General features: G+C 45.6%; 1 protein-coding gene across 1 annotated transcript in view; it reads left to right on the top strand.

Moving 5' to 3' along the window:
- The window catches only part of LOXHD1 (lipoxygenase homology PLAT domains 1), a 149,420-nt gene that overhangs the window by 34,160 nt on the left and 93,919 nt on the right, over nucleotides 1-21,341 (top strand). The window contains exons 5-11 of the mRNA XM_059837021.1: nucleotides 6,450-6,548; nucleotides 8,187-8,335; nucleotides 11,285-11,408; nucleotides 13,136-13,386; nucleotides 15,163-15,298; nucleotides 18,695-18,855; nucleotides 19,179-19,265. Of these exons, the coding sequence (XP_059693004.1) occupies nucleotides 6,450-6,548; nucleotides 8,187-8,335; nucleotides 11,285-11,408; nucleotides 13,136-13,386; nucleotides 15,163-15,298; nucleotides 18,695-18,855; nucleotides 19,179-19,265 (1,007 nt within the window). The remainder of the gene's footprint in view (nucleotides 1-6,449; nucleotides 6,549-8,186; nucleotides 8,336-11,284; nucleotides 11,409-13,135; nucleotides 13,387-15,162; nucleotides 15,299-18,694; nucleotides 18,856-19,178; nucleotides 19,266-21,341) is intronic.

Genomic DNA, 21,341 nt, shown 5'->3' with positions numbered 1-21,341 from the left:
TGCCTTCAGGTAAGAGCTGCAGGAAAGGGAGGTGAATCTCGTGGTTTGTGGCCTGGGTGGGGAGGCCAGGGACTGGGTTCATCAGGGGTGGGGCATGAACAGCGACTGAGGGTGACTCATATTCCACAGAGCAGCACAGAGACACAGCATACCCTGAGGCTGCACAGACCCCCAAGGAGCATCGAGTCCAAACCCTACCCAGGACAACCCCAAGAATCCCACCCTGTGCCCGAGAGCATTGCCCAGGTGCTGCTTGAATCCTTTCCTTTTCCCATGCCTCCTTGAGTGACAGCAATAATACCTCTGAAGAACACACTCTTGGAGAGCTCTTGTGAGATTCAAGGAGTGCTGAGCCAGGGTCAAGGCAGCCCTGCATTTTTGGTGCTGCCTCCAGTGAACCCCAGGAACCCCAAAGCCTCGCAAAGGCTCCTCAGCATTTCTCCCCTGCTAACACCAGGCTTTGGCATAGGTGCTCACAGCCAAAAGCAATGAAATCAGAGAATGCTTTGGGCTGGAAGGGGCTTCTAAAGCTCAGCTATTCCAAGCCCCCCCAGTGAGCAGTCACATTTGCAACCAGACCAAGTTGCTCAGTGCTCTGCCAAATGCAAAACTCCCCCTTCTCCAGCACCTCCTGCTCCAGGTGTGCCTGTAATTGGCATTTCCAGTTTGAACCCTTGGTTAAAGATGCTATTCCCACCTCTGAAGGCACAACTAACTCATTAATAAATGTAGCTGTCAATCACCCTTGAAAAAGATTAATTATATTTGAGCTCTAAGCCAACCCTTAGAATTCAACACTTATCTGAATGAGAGAAAAAAGAAGTCCTCTTCATCTGTGTGCCTTTGCTTTGTGCAAGAGCAGGACCCCATTTTGACACAGAACTGGCTGCTGGTGAGCTCAGAGGAACCCCTCTGCTTTTACAGGGGCTGCTTTAGGCTCTAATTACATTTTGCTGTGCAAAGCTGTCTCTGGGGTCCCTGCTACTGTGTCACAAAGAGGTTTTAATGGGTGGGCTGGGTGAGTTTTCGTTTCCTTTGTAGAGACTCAGTTTCTGGATACACAAGACCAGCAGGACGTCTCCAACCAGAAGGTCCCCAGAAGATAAAGTAGGAAGAGGTTATTTTATCCTGGAGGGATGAACTCTCTGCCAGGACAAACAAGAACTAAATTCAAATGTTTGCTGTGAATCAAGTGTGTTGGGAGGCCAGGTCCCAACTTTGTGCCCTAGCCATAGGCTGCCTGACATTTTAAGGATGCTCTGACCCAGAACTCTGTCACTGAGGAACTTGCTGTCAGCAGTGGTATAAAGCAGCTTCCACTTTGACAAGTCAGTCCCTTTCATCTAGAAGAGGTTTTGTCAGACAGGTCCTGGTGGGCTGGAATGACTGACTGGATCTGACAGGCAGGAACCAAGGCACCTGGGTATTAAACCACCATCCTGAGCTGGTGCAAGGCTGTGGCAGACTCAGGTTGAAGCTGTACCTCGTCTGCAGGTCCAGGCGCCTGCCTCTCCCTCCAGCATCGATTCTTTTCACAGCAACCACAAAGTTATTCCTTTTCCAGCAGCAATTCAGAGATGGTAGCAGTGCCTCTCCCCTATCCACCCGGCCCCTTTCCCCCAGCCCCTTCCAAAATCTGCCTGCTCAGTGCTGAGCAGCACAGGATAGATCTCAAGCACTGCAGCTCTCGGGAGCAGTGTGAAAACAGAGGGATAATTGCCAAGAGTTGCCTTATGAGAAGGATCCATCCCTGCCTACGGCTTGGTTCCTTGCTTTTAACCCCATGTGCTTTGCTGTGAGGGCTGTGACATTTCCCAGATATTGGATGCTGCTGCCCTGCTCCACAGTAGGTCAGGCACATGGGAGGCAAGCACAGCTGGGAATTCACTGTGCCCTGCAGGAGGTGATAACCCCAGGTAATGAAACACAGTCAAATTGGTTTTCCTGCCCAAATCTCAGGCTTCTGCTGCAGGAAACTCAGCAGATTGTGCATAAACACACTATCTAATGCCCCAAATAATAATAGATACAAAATTTCTTTAGGCGTTTCCATCCTAGAGTGCTTCAAGTGACCATGATATCATATTGCTAAATAAATGACATTAACAGATGAATATCACATGGCTGGACAGTCAGCTGCAGCTTGCAGGTGGCAGGATTTGTCTGGGATATGTCCATGCATTTTCCATGGCTGGAGGCAGGACAGAGGCTGCATGAGAGGACTCAGGGGTGTTGGGTCTGGATGGAAAGATTCTGGGCAGTGTATGGGGCTAAGGCTGCACCCAGATTGGGGATGGCAGTGGGGACAGCCTGGATGGGGAATACTGGGGGCTAGGAGAGCAGCAGCCCCATGTCCTTCATCCCCCAGGATGTGTTGGGAGTGCATCACATTCACAGACAAAAACCTCTTGGCTCTCTGTGGAGAGAACCTGACTCCAGCCCACAGTGCAAAATTAACCTTTCCTCTTGTCTGTTGAAAGCTGAGGCTAAGTTAATCAGTAGCAGACAGGCTGATTGACTGCCACTCCTCTGCTAAATTAATGCAGTAGGGTCACATCAGTGCCACCCCACTGTCTCCCAGAGATGGCATCCTGGCAATGTCTTCAAATGCAGACACACAACTGTGAAGAAAAGGAAGGTGCTGTTACCACACAGGGCATTTACACTTGTGCATTGCAATGTGAAAGTGGAAAGACTAGAGAAAATAGCTACTGCTCTTCCTACTGATTTTTTGTTGGCTGTTCTGCTCTTGGCATCTTGCAGTACGTGCCTCTGAAACTGCTAATTTTGCTCCTAGGAAAGCTCCCCTCCCCATGCCTGTGCTGCAGTGAGCCTGTGCACTGCTCGATGGAGGCACAGCTTTTACATTAACATTTTGCATGTTCTCAGTGCTAGGAGAAGCATTCAGGAGAAAAAAAAAAAAATATCCAGGCAACATCTTCATCTGTGTTTTACGGATGAAGTCAGAGCGATGTATTGGGATTAAAAAAAAAAAAAAAAAAAAAAAAAAAAAGCCAAGTGGGTATTTTTCAAAAGATGCTTCTGCCACAGGCTTAAAAATTAGGGAACAACATCCACCCATGATCAAAATGAAGAGTACTTGACTTATGGCAGATCTCTTCCTGGCTGCAGTGAGAGCTTTCTCTTGCATGCTTTTAGCAGCTGAATCCTTGCTGTCTTTTTAAGAGGCAGCATCCCTTTCCATTTAAATTGCTCATCCACCATGTCACTCTGTAAGATGTGCTGATGTACGAAGCACAGAAGGACCCCTGAGCAGCATGAAGAGCTCCTCTCCTTGCTGCAGCTGAATGTCAAATTGCTTAGAGAGGGAGAAAGTGCTGGCAAAAATTCAGCATGGCTCAGGGCTTGCTTTCTGAAGATGGAGGAGCTGAAATTGTTTCTGAAAGCAGACCTAAGGGTCAGGTGTGGGGACAGGTTTGAGCATTGAGTTTCAGAGTCATTAAGAAGGAAAAAACCTAAAGAAAAGACCTTATGAGCACAGGCTAGGCATAGTTTGTGAAGCAGGAATGTGCTCTAACCTAAGCCAAAGACCTCTAATCCTCTTGAAGTAGTTTTGCCTACAGAAACACATCAGCGTGGAAAAGAGCCATGCCAGGACATGCCACACACCAGAGCCATGCTTAACTTAGAGGGGCCAACAAAAAACCCTCACAGCACAGTGCCCTGTGACTGCAGCCAGTCCCAAGTGATGGCCCATCCATGGGCTCAGGGGTCACCTCTGCCACAGGGCTGACCCTGAGAGCAGCACTGTGTCTGTACAGAGCCCCTGGGAGTCCTTGGTGCTCCAAGCAGGAGGTCAAAAGATGTCATTCTGGACCTTAGATTGAAAAAACAGCCATGCTGAGAACTTTAAAGGATTTTGACCTGGCAAATAATTTCACCAGCATTTTCCTTGCTGGCCAGATATGCCCTTGCAGTAGCCATGCAAGGTGCCCTTCCTGCACTGTGTTTGCTCACTTGCTTTTCATGGACTTGTTCTCTGCATGTCCTCCGTGATGCTCTGCATGCATTGAGACATCCTTCTGGTCTCAGAGTCTCTATATCTCAGAAGCATAAAGCCTTTTCCTGCAGGGGGAATGTAATCTAAGCCACTATATCTTGTCTTTTTGAGGATCCTGTTATCCTGTCAGGTTCTTCTAGCTCCCAAAAAGTGGAGTGGAAAATTAATCACTGACATCAGATTAAATATTCTAGAGGAGGTGCAAGGAGCAAAGCTTCTTGGAAAATGTGGTCTGTAATTAAAGACTGCAAGGTGCAATGGGTCAGTTTTAGTTAGAGCAGCTTAGTGGCCAAGTAGGAGATATAAATTGCACCATCCCCACACTTTGCTAATGCAAATGAACACTTTAGGTGTTGGTGTATCTCTAGCAGGTTGCTAGAGCTCTGTGAACTGAAGATAAAGAGTTAAAGAGAGTCATTAAAGCATTTTCTCCCCTGTCTGAGCCCAGCTCTGTTCTTCTCTTCCTTGTTATTTAGTATTTGTTGCAGTTTTATCATTATTATTTTATTTGCCATGGCATGTTTTGCGATGAGGCGCCAGGGATGTCAGCTCGATTTTTAGCCTTTTCCCAGCACATTCATTAAACTGTGACAGGTGATTTTCCCTTCTGTTTGGGCTCTGCCCTTGCACTCCTCACCCTGGGAGCTGAGAGCATTGTTGTAATTCAGGGGATGGTCCAAGAGCCACTCCTCATATGTTTGCTCTCACGCCTCTGCCTCTGTGGGAGCACAGGCACCAGGCCCTCTGCTGTCTTTTGGAATAATTTTTAATATGCACTGATTATAGTGGAGGAGGTGGGGGATCTGTTCTGGGAGTGGTACCCCAGTGTTTGTGATGTTCCATGGCTCCTGAGAGAATCCATTTCTGTAGCTGGCTAGGAAGACCAGGAAAGATTATCCCCTAATTTGGCACTTGCCAAAGGGGAGAAAAGTTGCAAACCAAGAATCACAGTTCATGGCTGGCCTTGATGCTCTTAGAGGTCTTTTTCAGCCTTAATGATTTCATGATTCAGTGGTGGAAGAAGTTCTATTTTTGCCAAGGATCTGTGTGTGAGGAGACTTGTGCATTTGACCCTTTCACAGAAGCAGCAGTGTGCCCAGGACTCAGAAGTACAGAAGTGACATGGCACAGAGCTGTCACTATCAGCTACCCAGGGTTCAGTAACAGCAGCTCTGTTCAGGGCTTGTATGACACCATGGACTGCTCAGTAGCAGATTTTGCATTCATCTTCCTCTGTTTTGTGTCTTGCTGCCTGCCTCCAGCACTCATTTTTCACAGGAGACCCAGCATGAGTGGTGTGTCATGGCTGCTTGCTTGGAGGTGGTCAGGTGACTTCAGTGGTAGATTTTGAAAGTTGCTCATATTTGGCTCAAATTTTGCTCATATTTGTCTCAAATAAAGTCACACTGAAGGTCATGGGAGCTTTTTCACTGGTTGCAGAAGAACTTGAGGTCACTTTTGCTGTCCTTGGGAACTAAGTGGGTCCCACCCTGATCTATGTGAAGAACTTGCTTCTCAAATTCACTGACATGATATGTGTAATGTCCATGATGTGCCTCATTCACAGGGGTTTGGTGTCATAGATGATGTATCTTCACAGTGTTACAGCTCCTGGGTCTACTATTGTTTCCTCATTAAATAAAAAAGACTGGATGACTGTATTTTTTTTTTGTCATTGTTCTTGTTTTTTGGGTTTTTTAAAGGAAAGGGTGGCCACCTTCACATTTTTGTTTCGTGCAATGTGGCTGACATTTCAGAGAACAGAGAATGGTTTGGGTCCACTCCTTGCCATGGGCAGGGATATTTCCACTAGACCAGGTTTCTATAAGCTCCATCCATCCAACCTGGCCTTGGACATGCCCAGGGGTGGGGTGTCAACACCTCTGAGCAACCTGTGCCAATCCCTCACCACCCTCCCAGGAAAGCATTTCTTCTGTATATATTGTCTAAATTTCTCCTTTCTCAGTTTAAACCCCTTGTTTCTTGTTCTATCACTATGATATTACTTCCCAACCATACTTGCTGGGTATAAACTAAACTTTCAAAATATCTCTAGGACAGAACTGGGGTCAGGCCTGATCTTGGGCAGACTCCGTAACTCATTGACCTTTGGAAAAAGCAGAGCTGGTCCTTAGGTCCTTTGTATCCACATCAAAATTTTCACTTTCTCTTCTATTTCACTCTTCAGTGCCAAGGCCAGGAACCAAGTGATCTGTCCTCCTGCCCTGGGCAGTGAATATGCAGTGTCAGAATCCTGCCTATGGATTTTATTCCTCTTGTGAAGAAGGGGGTCATTTTACCAGGAGCCACAGTTCAGACCACGCTTTCAAGATAGCACCAGCCCAGCCTGAATTGGTCTGGGTTGTTGGGTTTTGCATCAAACCATTGAGTTATTAATGTATTGGGATTTCTGCCTCCCTCATTGCAGTCAACAAATACGTGGTCCGGGTTTTTACTGGAGAAGTCAGCGGCAGTGGAACAGATGCGGATGTCTTCATTAATATCTTCGGTGAGAAAGGAGACACAGGTATTCAAATGCAAATCATTTCCTAAAATATTTCCTCCTGCTCTGCAGGCCTGTGATCTGAACAACACACACACACACGTGCACCCAGGCAATCTGGCAAATGCAGAATGATTTGGCTGAGTGAAAGGCACAACAAATGCTGTGGGGGCCCTCACTTCCACAGCCCCTGGAAGGTGCATCTGCAATGCAGCAGCTGTGGCTGGGAGTGGGCATAACTCAAGCTACCTGATGTTAAAAAAAAGCAGACTCTGGGAAAACTCAGCATAAACCTCCATCAGAAAGCAGTGGAGAAAGTGCCAACCCACTGAAGGGTCCAACACCAACGTGCACTTACAGGGAATGCAGTGGGAGCTGTGTGACTCATTTTCCAGGTACCTGGAGGGATAATGACATCCCTTCTCTGTGGCAGAGGTGATGGCTGAGCCTGCTTGGCCACTTGTAAAAATAATTTAAGCAAGGTTTCTATTAGTTGGGTTTGAATAGCTTTTTTTAGAACTACTGTAATTATTTTTAAATGTAGATTGTACTGCAACAGTGGTCTGGAAACTTTAATTTAATTTTTTTAAAAATTAATTGAATCATATTAAAAGATGTGCCCAAACCAAGCTCTCTGGGCCATGAAGAGAAGTGGGCGGAGATTCCTAGTGATTCCTGTAACCAGGGAGCAAACATTCTCTTGCTTCTACACTGCACCTCTCCCGTCAAATTCAAGAAATAATGATATGATTGCCAAGTGTCCTTGGACAGATTATAAAGCTTGGTGGATAGGGCTCATCCTCGATTAATCCTCCAAAGTTTCACAGGGGGGATTCATCTGATCTCCCTGAAGATATCCCTAAGTGGGAGTCTGAATCTTAGCTGGGTGTCCAGGCATTCTGCATATCCACACAGAGAAATAACACCCCTGGAGAGTGATTCATCCTCTCTAAGGTAAGAGGGATGAGTTGCCCACTGACCTCTTTCTCTGCACTGGAGCCTTGGGTGGGTTCATCCCACTCAGCATCACACAGGCTGCAAACGGGGGCACAGCTTTAATATTTTTCATAAAGGCAAACCCCTGAGGGATCAGGAAAAGCCAACAGCCCTGGCTGGGTCCTAATTTGAAAATAAATCCTTCCTCTGGGATACAGCAAAGAATTCTGTGTCCTGAAATGTCAGAATCTGCAGCTTGTGACCAAAGCCTTTCTTGAACAGTTTGGAGATTTTCAAAGACTGTAAAAATAAAAGGGAAATGTGGTGATATGAAAAAAAAAAAAAATATTTAAGAGCCATCTGGATATATATTTCTGAAAGCTCTGAGAGCTGCAAGTAACTGTGACATTAGAATGGAAATCCTGGTCTTTTGTGGGCTTGAGAAAAGGTACCTTTTTTATTAGAATAGAAAGTCCTCTGCCTTTGCCTTGAATCCTGGGTGCAGAGAGCTGATATCTAGGAAATATTTGATTCAGTCAGTGGTAACTTTCTGACATTTCTAAATATTCCTTCACTTACAAACATGCCTGTGCCAGTAACCCTTTCCTCCTTGGTGTTATTATTTATTACTTATTCGTTTGGGAGATTTTGTTTGTTTGTTTTGTTTTGTTGTGGGACTTTTTTGTTTGTTTTGCTTTTATTTTTACTTTTTCTTTGCCCATTCAGGTGTGAGGAAACTGGACAATGACAAAGACAACTTTGAAAAAGGAGCAGAAGACAAGTTCACGCTCGATGCTCCGAATCTGGGAAAATTAAGAAAAATTAATATTGGGCATAATAACAAGGGAGGCTCTGCTGGCTGGTTCCTTGCAAAGGTTAGTTACTGCTGAGACATTCAACATAAGCAACTCATGGGCTCAAAATATCTCACCCTCTCTGTGGTCTGGTAGCAAGAGATTTAAGGATAATTGCTGGTGATACAGGTTACTGAGAAGGACACAAATCATTTCATTCTCTTGACTTAACTCATTACCATGGCCATAAAAATACCAGAATCCAAGAGTTATCTGTTGGATCTGTTCATAGTGAAAATTTGCAGACTTATAGCTTGCCCAAATTTAAGTGATTTATCATTGGCTCAGCAAAAGAGATATGCTTGCCACAAAGACCCTATTCTTCCACATTCCTGCTCATTTTAATCTCCTGCTATGGGGTAGGAAGGTGTTGCAGCTTTTAGTGTAATAGCTGAAGGAGTGTTTTAAAAGGGGAAATCTGTGGCTCTTCTCTGGTCTCATTTTCTTTCCTCTGCTGATGTAGTTTAACACAGCTGGCTTTAATCCACAGAAGACCTGACCCCATATTTGTAAATCCTCAATAACAGGATAGTTCAATGTAATACAAATGCAAATATTAGCACATGCTTCTCCTCCACCACACAATGCAGGAAAAGTTACAATGTTGGCAGCCCATGAAAAATGTGGAAATTAAAAACAGAGAGGTTGTGCTCAATGTCATAAATAGTGGAGGGCAATAAACAGAACCTCATTCTCACATCAGAGGTGAAATGACATAATTTTTGATGAGGTTGGTGAGGTTGCTCAAGTATCAAAACCTGGTGTGGTGTCTACTTGCAGCCAACACACCAACCCTGTACTCTGCCACAAGCCTCCAGGACATTTAAGTTAATAAGTAAAATGCAGCTTTGGCCTTGCAAATTCAGATGGAAGGTTGGAGAACTGAGCTAAAATAGCTCTGTTGTTGTCTACTGGTTTTAGATTTTTCTTTTTTCTGTAATTCTGTAATTTGGTTCAATATTTGGACACTCTAGTGTTGTCACTCCAGGATGAGCCTGTTCAGAGTGGCTTATACTCAGAGACAGTTTTCCACCTCTAAATGTAATAATAAACCCACTGAAAGGAACCCAAAGATCATCAGCTGGTAGAGAGGCATTGGAGTGCTGATATTTCTCCCAAACCTTGTCTATTTTAGTCTCTAGCACTCCAGCTCTCTCATGCTGACAATCCCAGCCCTGGCAGACTCTGCTGTCTGTGTCTGTGGAGGTACAACAGGACTCAGGAGTGCTACAGGCAGCAGCACGGTGTGGGATGAATGACAGGAGGGGAAGCTCTGTTTCCCAAAGAATGGTTTCATAAATTTATCAGAAAGGACAGATTTCAGATTCTCCTTCATTGTTGAGGAAAGTGTCAAGGGCTTTCTATCCATAATAGTGATATTTTTTTTTCCCCCTCTGAGACATAACCCACACAGAGGAGTAGAGATTTTGATTTCTTCTCTTCTGACTGAAATCCTTTAATACTCTTCTCTGCTGGTTTAAAATACTTTCAGTAACTCTATGGTAGGATTCAGGAGTCCAGCAGAAGATATTGGTAAGAAACACCTCAGCAGGAGATGCCAAAAACTAGTTTAATATTAAAGGGGAATATTGTTCCCCAGCTTGTTTCAGCAAAGTATCACAGAATTCTAAAACAATCTGGTTTGACAGGGACCTCAAAGACCCTCCAGTCTCCCCTTGCCACGGGCAGGGACAGCTTCCACTGCCCCAGGTTGCTCCAAGCCCCATCCAACCTGATCTTGGACACTCCCAGGGATCCAGGGACAGCCACAGCTGCTCTGGGCACCCTGGGCCAGGGCCTGCCCACCCTCCCAGCCAGCAATTCCTCATTCCCAATATCCCATCTGTGCCTGCCCTCTGGCCCTGGGAAGCCATTCCCTGGCTGCTGTCCCTCCATGCCTTGTGCCCAGTGCCTGTGCAGCTCTCCTGGAGCCCCTGGAGGCCCTGGCAGGGGCTCTGAGGTGTCCCTGGAGCCTTCTCTTGTGCAGGTGAGCAGCCCCAGCTGTGCCAGGCTGGCTCCAGAGCAGAGGGGCTCCAGCCCTGGCAGCATCTCCGTGCCCTCCTCTGCACTGGCTGCAGCAGCTCCAGGTCCTTGTGCTGTTGGAGCCAGGGCTGGGGCAGCTCTGCAGGTGGGATCTCACCTGAGCCCAGAGGCACAGGGGCACAATCCCCCTGCCCTGCTGCCCACGCTGGGGGACCAGCCCAGGACAGGGAGGTTCAGGCTGGGGCAGGTCCAGCTCTCACCCACAGCACCCCCAGGTCCTTCTCCCAAGGCTGCTCTTCATCCATTCTCTGTCCAGCCCATCTTTGGATTGCCCCAACCCAGGCTCAGGACCCCACACTTGGCCTTGTTAAACCTCATGATATTTGCACAGCTCCACCTCACTGTGGTCCAAATAATTCCAAATTAGAAAATGTTTCTTACCACAAGGTTTTAATGGCAGTGCCTTTGCAATGTTTCCACCCTGAAGTAACTGGGATCTAGGGATAGTACTGTGTCACACAGGCTCATCTGATGGTCTGGATTTGCCCTGAAATTCCTAGGCATTATTTTATAACAAGGCTCTAAAGCAGAGAGAGAGAACACAGCCTGTTCCCAAAGCAGAACAAAGAGCTGTCGTTCAGCTGATGGAGAAGAGTAGCCAGCAAACCGGCTCTGGAGAGGAGGAAGACAGGCCAGGCCAGCTGGTCATGATAGCAGAGACATCTGGTCTCGTACACCGCAAGAGATGCAGAGTGGGCTCACTGGATAAAAAAGAAAGAAAAGAAAAAAGCTGGGTTTTTACTCATTGATTGTCTGAAATTCTATCAGCGCTAATTAGGGAGTGGAGTGGGATCTGCTGGACTAGTGAGTCTGTTAAATAACCAAGTGGGGGTGTGTACATTAAGCTTTTGCTCCTCTGCCACCCCGTTGTGTTAAACCCTTGCTTTTCCCATGCTATTTTCCAACGTGGTGTCTCTTTTCTCCTAGGTGATCATTGAGGACATAGGCAATAAATGTGTGTACCAATTCCCAGTCGGACGCTGGTTCGCTTTAGACGAAGATGACGGGAAAATACAGAGGGACATTCTTGTTGGGGGCACTGAAGCCACAGGTGAAATCATGGCCCCAATCCGTGGTGGGAAATGGGAAATTGAGGCTATTAGCCATGTTTTCTTTAGAAGATTGAATGCCTTATGCTCAGGGAGGCCTGCAGTGAAGCATCTGCTGGTGATAGGTTGTTTTGTGTGAGGGTTCCTGAGCTGCCAGGACATTTCCCATCTTTGTGCCTCACCTGTGAAGCTGTGCAGGACCTACATGATGGTTTATCATCTGGTGCACCTGGATAAGGGGCTAGTGGGCAGGGAATCAAAGACACAGCTTGTACCTTCAGCAAATTGCTCGCCAGCACTCAAACAAAGTGTTTGTTATTTCTGAAAGCACAAAGTAGTGAATATTGTACTTCAGTTTCTTGTCTGGGGAGCTAAACATCCTTTTACAAAACACGAAACCCAGTGCTGAGCCCTAAATCAGTCTTTTTTATTATCCAACATGGTTAAAGCAAAGACAACTAAAGTTTATGTCTCTGTTAAAAGAAACCTGGGCATAAAGTCCATAAAAGAACTTGTCACAAGGCAGATTATTTGGATAGTGTCCTGCCTGTATTTATTTAATAGCATGAAGGCAAACACTGTGATGATGCACATAACCACTGTTCTTTACTTCCTTGTACGGTCTTCAGCATCTGCAGTCCTCGTATTTCTCCCTGCATGTGCATAGAACAGTAGTCTGGGTGCAGATCCCTCTCTGCAGGATGCTTGTTAGGGAAAATCAAGGGAAGAAACCAGAAATAAATGTAATTCAATCCCAAAAAGCTTCCTTTTTGTTTTACCGCTCATGACTGTGTATTTTGTTTTCCTGCTCTCTGGGATTTTGTTGAAGATACATCAACAGTAAAGCATGCTTGAGTACTTTTTAATGTAAATTTCAAAGGGAGGATTATTTGTAAGAGAGTGAGTTCTGACGTTTTTGCTTCATCCCAGGCCCCTATTGAAATGTCTGTCTGATTTAATCAAAAAACTTGGCTTAGGTCTCAGCTATTTTCTACATGCTCCTATAGTGTTTAGGTGTGTTTTTGATGCCATGAGAGAGGTTTAAGATGTCCTTTCCTGTGTGGTAAGGTTTGTGGGAAGAAGTGTTTTCATTCTTAGATCAACAGTTGGAGATAGAAAAAAAAAAAACCAAGAACACTTTTATGTAAATAGGTTTCTTTTCAGAGATACTTTTCTTTCTTCCAGCAGGGCTGATACCTCTCCCAAACCTTGTTTTGCTGAGGTCTGTGGGTTCTCACTGTGACTGTGGAGGTCCTGATGGCTTCAGCAGCATTATAGGCTAAGAAACAAATAAACCCAAAGTTTTCAGAGTTTTGTGATAGTGCAGATTTTGCCACCACTGTTTAAAGAAACACTTCTCCATCCTCTCAGCACTCTCTGACCTATTTGGTGCTTGGTATTTCTCAAAATCAAATTACATTCATGAGAATTAAATTTTTTTACCTTTCTTCGCCTAATCAGCATCACAGAGTGAATAAAAAAAGAATATTTTTTTTTCCATCAGGCCATGGAATAGGGAGTTTGTCACCCCATGCCTGTTTCTCTTGCATTTCTCAGAATTATGTGTGGGACAAAAACAAATGAAGCATTGCCCTGTGTGTAAGAGAGAAGCTAAAACAGACCAGTGGGAAATCAATAAAGTCTACAACACAAATCCAATCAAAGCCACAACTCTCAGACTCTTTTCCTCCCTTCTTTTTTCCCCTAACCATATTCCTGATTCCTCCAGGCATTGTGTACAACGTGGCTGTAGTGACCGGAGATATCAGAGGAGCCGGCACCAACTCCAAGATCCACGTAATCCTCCACGGCTCCAAAGGCCTGAAGAACAGTGGGAAGATTTTCTTGGAAGGAGGTGAATTTGAGCGTGCCAGGACGGATCTCTTCAACGTGGAGATAGCTGCCCTCCTCAGCCCTCTCAGCAGAGTCACCATTGGGCATGATAACTGTGGTGTCAGCTCTGGCTGGTTTTGTGAGAAGGTGAGGCTTGACTATCACAAACTCATGGAATCATTCCGTTTGGAATGAGCTCATGGAGTACTACCACTGGGACAACACTGCCAAGAGTTTTGCTTGCAGGCAGCTGCTCCCCATTCATAACCTGACCCCGACAACCCAGACCAGCTCAGAAATAAATAAATAAGCCTGCTTTTGTTTGGAAGGCAATATCCCCGGTTTAACAAGTCAATATTATACATCACACACGAGAGCAGCTGATTGCCTCAAAGGCACGTTAGATGCATAAGTCAATCACTCACTAATTGGGTTGATTGCCCCTCTGCAGTCACAAAGACAGAGATTATTGTTTGCTCAGCTCCAAAAGCACCTTCAGATGTTTGCCCAAGGGGCCGGACAGAAATGCAGCCTTGGATTGTGCAGAGCGTTTCAAAGTTATCATCTATGCTCAGACTACCCTGAAGTTTCTAGATGCTGTTCTGGAGGCTCAGAAATAATAATAATTTTTTTTTTTTTAAAAAAGGGGAAAAACCAAACAAAAACCCCAAGAACAACAACAACAAAAAACAATAGAAAGTGGCTGACCACAGCTGCTACTGGGAGGCAGTGGAGAAATATGCAAAATTGTTACCCAACAACTTATATTTCTCTGAGAAGAATTCTACACAGCAGTGGGGGAAGATGTTGGAAAATTCTTCTAAGTTTAGCACATGGTGTGTGATCCCTATATCCGTAGGTAATGTTTGGTTTTGTACCATCCAGTGCTTAGCACACATGCCAGAGATTAATGTGGCCTTGTGTTAACTCCCTGCATCTGTGACTAATAAGTTTTGTGCCAGCTAATGCTTCCTTGTTGGCTTCCACCAGTGATTAATATGTACTGGTAGATATCTTAGTTTTGAGAACAGAGATGGAGTGCCAGAGCAAAGAATGATAAAGAAAAGTGCATCACAACTGGGACACATATTTGAGATACTCTTCAAGAAAGAAGATTCACCAGAAGATCCAGGACCATTAAGGAAATTTTGGGAAATGGGATGTTCCCAAATGACCACCAAAAATCCCCAAAAGACCCCTAGTCATATCCAAGTAACTTCATGGAAATAATAAGCATATATTCATGCATACAGGAAGTGTAATGAATAGGTGATAGAAATGTGACAAGTGTGTATTAGTTTAATATTTGGTCTGTTTGGTTGCTGCTCATGCTTTGACGTGAAATTCCCATGCATCTAGCATCGTTAAGAAAGTAATTTTGTCTTTCCAACCCAGCAAGTTGGTTTGAGAGTTTATTTCCCAGCTTTTGGGGACTACACTAGATCATGTACAAGGTCATCTGGAGGGTGGAGAGGAAGGCAGATGCCTACCCTCAAGCTACAAGGAAATTCAGTTTTCCTGGCAAGTAAAATCAGCTTAGGATGGATATGTTTGACGCCTTTTTGTAGCCTGTGTTTTCTGCAGAGCCCTGGCGTGGTGCAGGCCCTGTGCTGCATGCTGACTGCTGCAGCCACCCTGCCTGCTCCCATTCCCTTCCCCTCCTGGTGTTTCACCTCTTCCTGGTTGACCCATTGTGATGTACCGCTGCAAAAATGGGAATAACAGAACGTATGAGTTACAGATGTACTCAAAACTGGGATTTGTGCAGCCAGTCTGGTTCACATTGGCCCAGAAAATATGATTTTGAGAGCAGGACCAAGATCTCCAGCTCTGTCTTTGCTCTGTTTAAGTTTTCAGTGCCAAGGTCCTGTGAGCTGCCAGTGGCAGAATATTCAAGCTCACTGTCCTAATCTCTTTTCCCAGGTGGTGGTTTACTGCCCGTTCACTGGGATTGAGCAAACCTTCCCATGTGGGAAGTGGCTGGATGAAGATGAAGGGGATGGCCTCATCGAGCGGGAGCTCTATGAAATGGTCTCTCTGCGCCAGAAAAGGCTAAAAAGTAGGTGCAAGTGCCCAGGAGCCTCCTGTGACCATCACCTCTCTCCCACATGCTGTATTCCCCTGAGTGCCACCTCAGTGACATGGGTATAGCCAGGGCCAAGGAGAGTTCAGGTGGATTCAGTTACTGGATCACAGAATGCTTTGGGTTTGGAAGGGACATTTAAAAGTCATCTAATTCCAACCCCCTTGCCATGGGCAGGGGCACCTTCCACTATCCCAGATTGCTCCAACCCTCGTCCACCCTGGCCTTGAATATTCCCAGGAATGAGACAGCCACAGCTGCTGTGGGCACCCTGGGCCAGGGCCTGCCCACCCTCCCAGCCAGCAATTCCTCATTCCCAATATCCCATCTGTGCCTGCCCTCTGGCCCTGGGAAGCCATTCCCTGGCTGCTGTCCCTCCATGCCTTGTGCCCAGTGCCTGTGCAGCTCTCCTGGAGCCCCTGGAGGCCCTGGCAGGGGCTCTGAGGTGTCCCTGGAGCCTTCTCTTGTGCAGGTGAGCAGCCCCAGCTGTGCCAGGCTGGCTCCAGAGCAGAGGGGCTCCAGCCCTGGCAGCATCTCCGTGCCCTCCTCTGCACTGGCTCCAGCAGCTCCAGGTCCTTTTGATGGCGGGGCATGAGTTTCAGCTTTGAAAATACCGCTTTAGGGGAGTATAAAATTAAACTTCTAAATATTTTGAAGAATTATACTCATTTCCTTAAGGTCCACTGGGCTTAGGCTGCCTCAGACATCATTTTACCTTTGCAGACAAGCCAGGCTGTGTCGCTTATCACTTCAGAGGCAAAGCTTTCTTATTAGAGACGGGAACAAAAAACACAAGAGACAAACCTTGGTGGGGGAGGGGAGGGAGAATGGGAAATAAAACAAAACTCTTCCTTGTTGGCTTCAGCTATTTTTGTTCCTGACCCTACAGAAATAACTGGTCCTAGCCCTGTCCATCTGGCAGGTGTGTGCTGGATGCAGAGCCCTTTCTCTAGAGGGAGGCAATGGCACACGTTTGCTGGGAGGAGCTGCTCCGTGCCGTGCCGTGCGGGCGTGTTCATCCATCCCCAAATTCTCCAGCTCCAGCCTGCTTCTGCACCAAGCCAAAAAATATCGCTGCTGCCCGGCCCGTGCCTGTGTGCCCATGTGTCAACAGAATATTTTAATTAGGATAAAAGTCACGGTTTAATCCGAGAGTGCTTCGGGTGGGCTCCTGCTTAAACAGCAGTTCATTTGAATAGGCTGTATCTAAATGTTAGTCAGTGTTGTAACCACATTGCACCTCCGACTCGGTCCATTTAGCTAAAGCATCTGCAACCTTTAACCCCCTATTATCAGCTCTGATTGTTATTGACAGGCTAATTCCCTCACCACTGCATTGCAGGAGATAGACAGAGAGCAGTAGCCTTGAGAAATCTGTGACCTTTAGATGCCAGATTATAGAAGTGCAAGACTCGGAGTTAGAAAAGACCTATTTATGCCATCCCTCCTATCTCCCCGTGCACACAGGACTGTCCCTTTCTGCAGAGATGATCAAAGCTGGCTTCGACCTCACTTGGGGTATCCATGGTGAAACGTCTCCCAGCACAGCATCCAGAAGCTGCTCCCGCAGCAGATTGCAGCTCCATATGTAGCTTGTATTTATTCTGTGGGTTTTTTAATCCCTCCTCTCCTTATCTTGAATGTTATCCTGGAAACTGTTGTGCCAGGTCTTGTCCTCCCTGGTGTTTGTGCCCTGGGCATTTGAGAATTTCCAAAGTGCCTGGATACCTCATTGTGAAAGGATGGGAACGCAGGGGATGCGCCCAGCAAGCCCTGGGAGGATGATGATGGGTATTTGGGGAGATGCCTGGCCTTCTCCAGCAGCCTCAGCCCTAGCTCAGCCACATCTCCCCTGTGTGGTTTCTCCCTGACAGCCCTCTATCAGCATTTAATCCTGGTACAAGGTCCTGTTTCCCCCTCTGTGCATGCTTCACTCCTCCTTTCCCTCAGCAAGAGGTCAGGGAGGCCAAAACAGACAGATGAGAGCAGCCTTTGGTGTCTGAATTGCACTTGCAGCTTTCCCCAGGGAGAACAGGCTTCTCCATCACATGCCATCCACAGATTTTGCTTCATTTCTGCTCATCTAAAACCTGCTGGTGCTTTTCAGAGACAAGTGATCATGAATATTTTGTATATTATTAAAACAGGGGAAAAACTTTTTCTGAGAGATCCCTCTTCCCCTCTTTTTTTTTTTTTTCAGTAGCTCTTGTCCCTTTTTTATACAGTCAAACACTGAGTAGACCAGTAAAAACCTAATTTATATGCATGCCATCATATTTTTATATTCCATTCTGGGCTCTGAAGGTCAAGATGTGCTAGTGTGGGCTCGGGTGTACTGAAAGGGTTAGCAACTCTCTCATTAGGATTTGTTAATAATTCAGCTGATGTCTGAGTGAGGAAAGAAGGCTCTTCCTTCTCCTGTAGGTGCAGCAGCAAGGCCTGCAGAAGTGACACAGATTATGGTCAGTAAAGTATACAGATGAGGGGCTGTCTAGAGGAAATAATGTCACCCTTATATATGCAATATTCTGGTCTGAAAACCAATGTAAAGTTGCTGCAGGTGGACTGGACTTATGGTTAAGATGCTGGATGAAGGCTTCAGATAAAAATCTTGCAGATTGGCCACAATCTAAGGGTATGTCATGTAGTATTAAAGAAAGTGTCAGCTGAAGTCCTGTCAAATTTAGGCATTTAAATAATTCAAAACCTTTTGGAAAATATCTTTACACTGAGGAGAGATATTGAAGTTCTGAGTCCGTTTGTCCCACATGGTGCAGCCTCACTAGGGAAGGATGCCTGAGTGGGCTTTGAGACAGCCTGTTCTACAAGAAGCATTTTGGGGATTATTAGTCCAGTCTTGGGAGGATTTTATCTCAGGGTGAGGTGATAGCACATCTGTGTCCTACTCCTAACACAGATCAGACAAGTTTTTAGGAGCTACCTGGAGCTGCATTGCACTGTGCACAAGTAACTGGATACTGACAAAAGGAAAGAAGAATATTTCCCTGAATTTATGGTCTTTGAAGCTTCAGTTGTTGTATTTGAGAAGTGAACTGAAACTACAGGGTTGGGTCACACCCCTGCATTACCCTATTAGTAGAGTATAACAAGAGAGTATGGTTCACCTGAAAAAGGTTCTTTATGTTTTTTCTCATTTTCTTTTAAATGAAATTGCAGAATTGTGTTTCCAATCCCATTCCTGCACATCATGCAGCAGCTGATTATGTTTGTGCAGAAAAGGATGAAAGGTCTTTGTCTTTCTTCATCCTACCCTCTCTACCTATCAGGGGAAACCATGATAATCATGTTTTTCACCAGGTCACCCAATGAAAATTACTTTTTAAAACAAGTACTTTTAACCTTTGTTTCTAGAAAATCCCTGGTCTCTGTGGATTTGGACAAGTGACATTAAAAATGCAGGAACAGATGCCACCATCTTCTTCCAGATTTATGGAGACAAAGGGAAGTCAGATGAGATGAAGCTGGATAACAATTCAGACAACTTTGAAACTGGACAGACTGACAAATTCATGGTATGGATCTTGTGCAAGTGGTAGATTTGGCTTGGTATTGTTTTCCAGGGGTTTAGCTTCAATCCTGGGCAGAAAATCATCAGTATGAGATTTTTACTCCATTAGATCTTTCTAATGTTGATGTCAAGTCAGTCCATTTGGTGGTGATGCAAATGATTTACTTGCATATGGATATGGCTTGTCTTCCCAGAACAGGGAATAGGCTGATATTTTTGACTTCTCTCTGATTTAGCTCTTAAAAGATGATGTTCAGAGATGCCCTTTGTGTGTGTGCTTTTCTGACTTACAAAAATGGATGTTGCACCCTTTTTACCCATTTGCAGATCGAGCTTCCTGATCTCGGGAACTTTTATAAGCTTCGGATATGGCATGAGAAAAGAAATCCCTTTGCTGGCTGGCATCTGAATAAGGTGAGGGGACAGCAGTGGAGGGTAGACCTGGAAAGTCAGGTGGGTGGCAGAGCTCTGCAGTGCCAGTCCTGAGTCACTGTGTTCCCCAGCTGGCAGCTGAGCTTCATGTACAGTGCTCTGTGGTGCCTGCCCTGTCGGAAGACAAGATAAAATGGTTTAAAGTTGCACCTGAGAAGGATTAGATTGAACATTAGGGAAAATTCCTTCATGGAAAAGGTTGTCCAGGCCTGGCACAGCTGCCCAGAGCAGTAGGGGACTCCCCATCCCTGGAGGGATTTAAAAGCCATGTAGATGTGGCACCTGGGGACATGAGTCAGTGTTGGGTTGGGCAGTGCTGAGGGAATTGTTGTATTTGATGATCCTGGAAGGGTTTTCCAAGCCAAATGATTGTGAGATTTTGTGTGTGGTAAATGAGAGTAATGGGGAGAGGCAGCTCCCAACAGCTTGGACTGGTGGTGAAAATCCCACTTTCCCACCCTTCCCATGTCAGACAACTGATGTACTCATCTCACTCCTACCAGGGGTTTCTTCCTTGCTCTTCAGAAAATTTCATATTCTTAGGCACCATGACTATAGAGGAGCAAACATACTCCTTCTGTGACATATTCACAATGCCCATAAGAAAAAAAACTGATTCCAGCAGAGATTGCACAGTGTAGCATCCCCTGCCCTGAAGTGCTGACAGCCCTGTGATGGGAGCTGAACTCCTGCAGGCTGGAGGAGGCCATGGAGACTGTGCAGAGGAGAGCAGCCCTGTTCTATGTGGGAGATGACAAGGGTGACCTGCTTGATGTCCTTTGCTCTACCAGCATTGATTACAGTGCTATCACCCCTCACCTGGATTGTCTATACAGAAAGTTCACCTCTAAGCTTCACCCCTGCTCCTCTTGAGCAGCTTGGATGGCACTCTCTCTGCTCTTAGCAAAAGACACACTTACTCTGGGTCTGTAAATAATGTGTTGATAAATCACAGTTTACCACTTGGAGCTTTTTCTTGGGCTCCTCTAATGTGCTTTGACAGATCTTGCTCTCCTGCACTGTCATGGAGCTGTGAAACCATCCACTGCCAACACCCATCTCCAGGGGTAGGAGGGCATCAAGTGCTGATGGTGGGAGAAGGTGTCTGGCTGGGGTCTTTTATGACAAAGAAATCCCTGGTCAGACTTTGGGCCACTGCAATCATCCCTATTAGTTTGTTCACAGGTGATGAGCAAGAATGTTTCTGTCTTCCACAGCTGTATATTTGCCTGTGGAATCTCATTTTCCTGCAGAAAAGTTTTATTCAGGAAGGACAAGAGGTAACTTAGAGTGTGTCTAGGATTCCCTTTTGGCCAAACTAAGTAAACCTGGTTAAGATGCAAGAAATTAATTGATGTTCTTCTTGATGGTTGGACTCATTTTAGGCCCTTTTAAAACTAAATTATTCTATGACTTTGGGAAAATAATCTGTCCATATACACCCATTCTGACATTTTCTGGATGGATCAGGCTCATGACACCTGAATCCCATCACTTGTGCACCCATCATAGCATCTAGGAAATTAGACAAAACCTGAATGATGCTTTGTTCCATTTCATGCCTGGTTTGCTTCCTGTGGGGTCAGGCTTCCATTCTCTATCACAAGACCCCAGAACAGCCACACTGCTCAGGCCAAAAGTCCCTCGAGCCCAACATCCTCTCTCTTGTGTCACATAAGATCATGGTTTTAGAAGTGTAAGAAAAAAGACAAGCATTTATGATGCTTCCTCCTAATATTCTTTCAGGTTTTGACTATTTCCAGTGTCCAACTTCCTAAACTGATCTATGAAACAGAAAGGATTTAGCAGGTTTATTTTTCCAGTTATTGGTTTGAAGTTTCCAGCCTCCCCTTGAGCATTTAAACATTCAGAAACCTTAAGATCTTTTGGCAAGGACTTCACAGGCTGATTTTGTCCTTTTGTTTTTGTTTTTTTTTTCTTAGAACTTTGTTCCACAGGTGTCATTTGATGCCCTGTATGTCTTGGGGCAGGAGAGGGAACATCTGATCCCTCTCTGCCTTCTCCATTGTTACCTGTGATTTTACAGACCTTTATCAT

This window comes from Haemorhous mexicanus, chromosome Z, assembly GCF_027477595.1.
Source record: "Haemorhous mexicanus isolate bHaeMex1 chromosome Z, bHaeMex1.pri, whole genome shotgun sequence".
Classification (NCBI taxonomy): domain Eukaryota; kingdom Metazoa; phylum Chordata; class Aves; order Passeriformes; family Fringillidae; genus Haemorhous; species Haemorhous mexicanus.
This window is presented reverse-complemented; position numbering and strand designations above follow the sequence as displayed.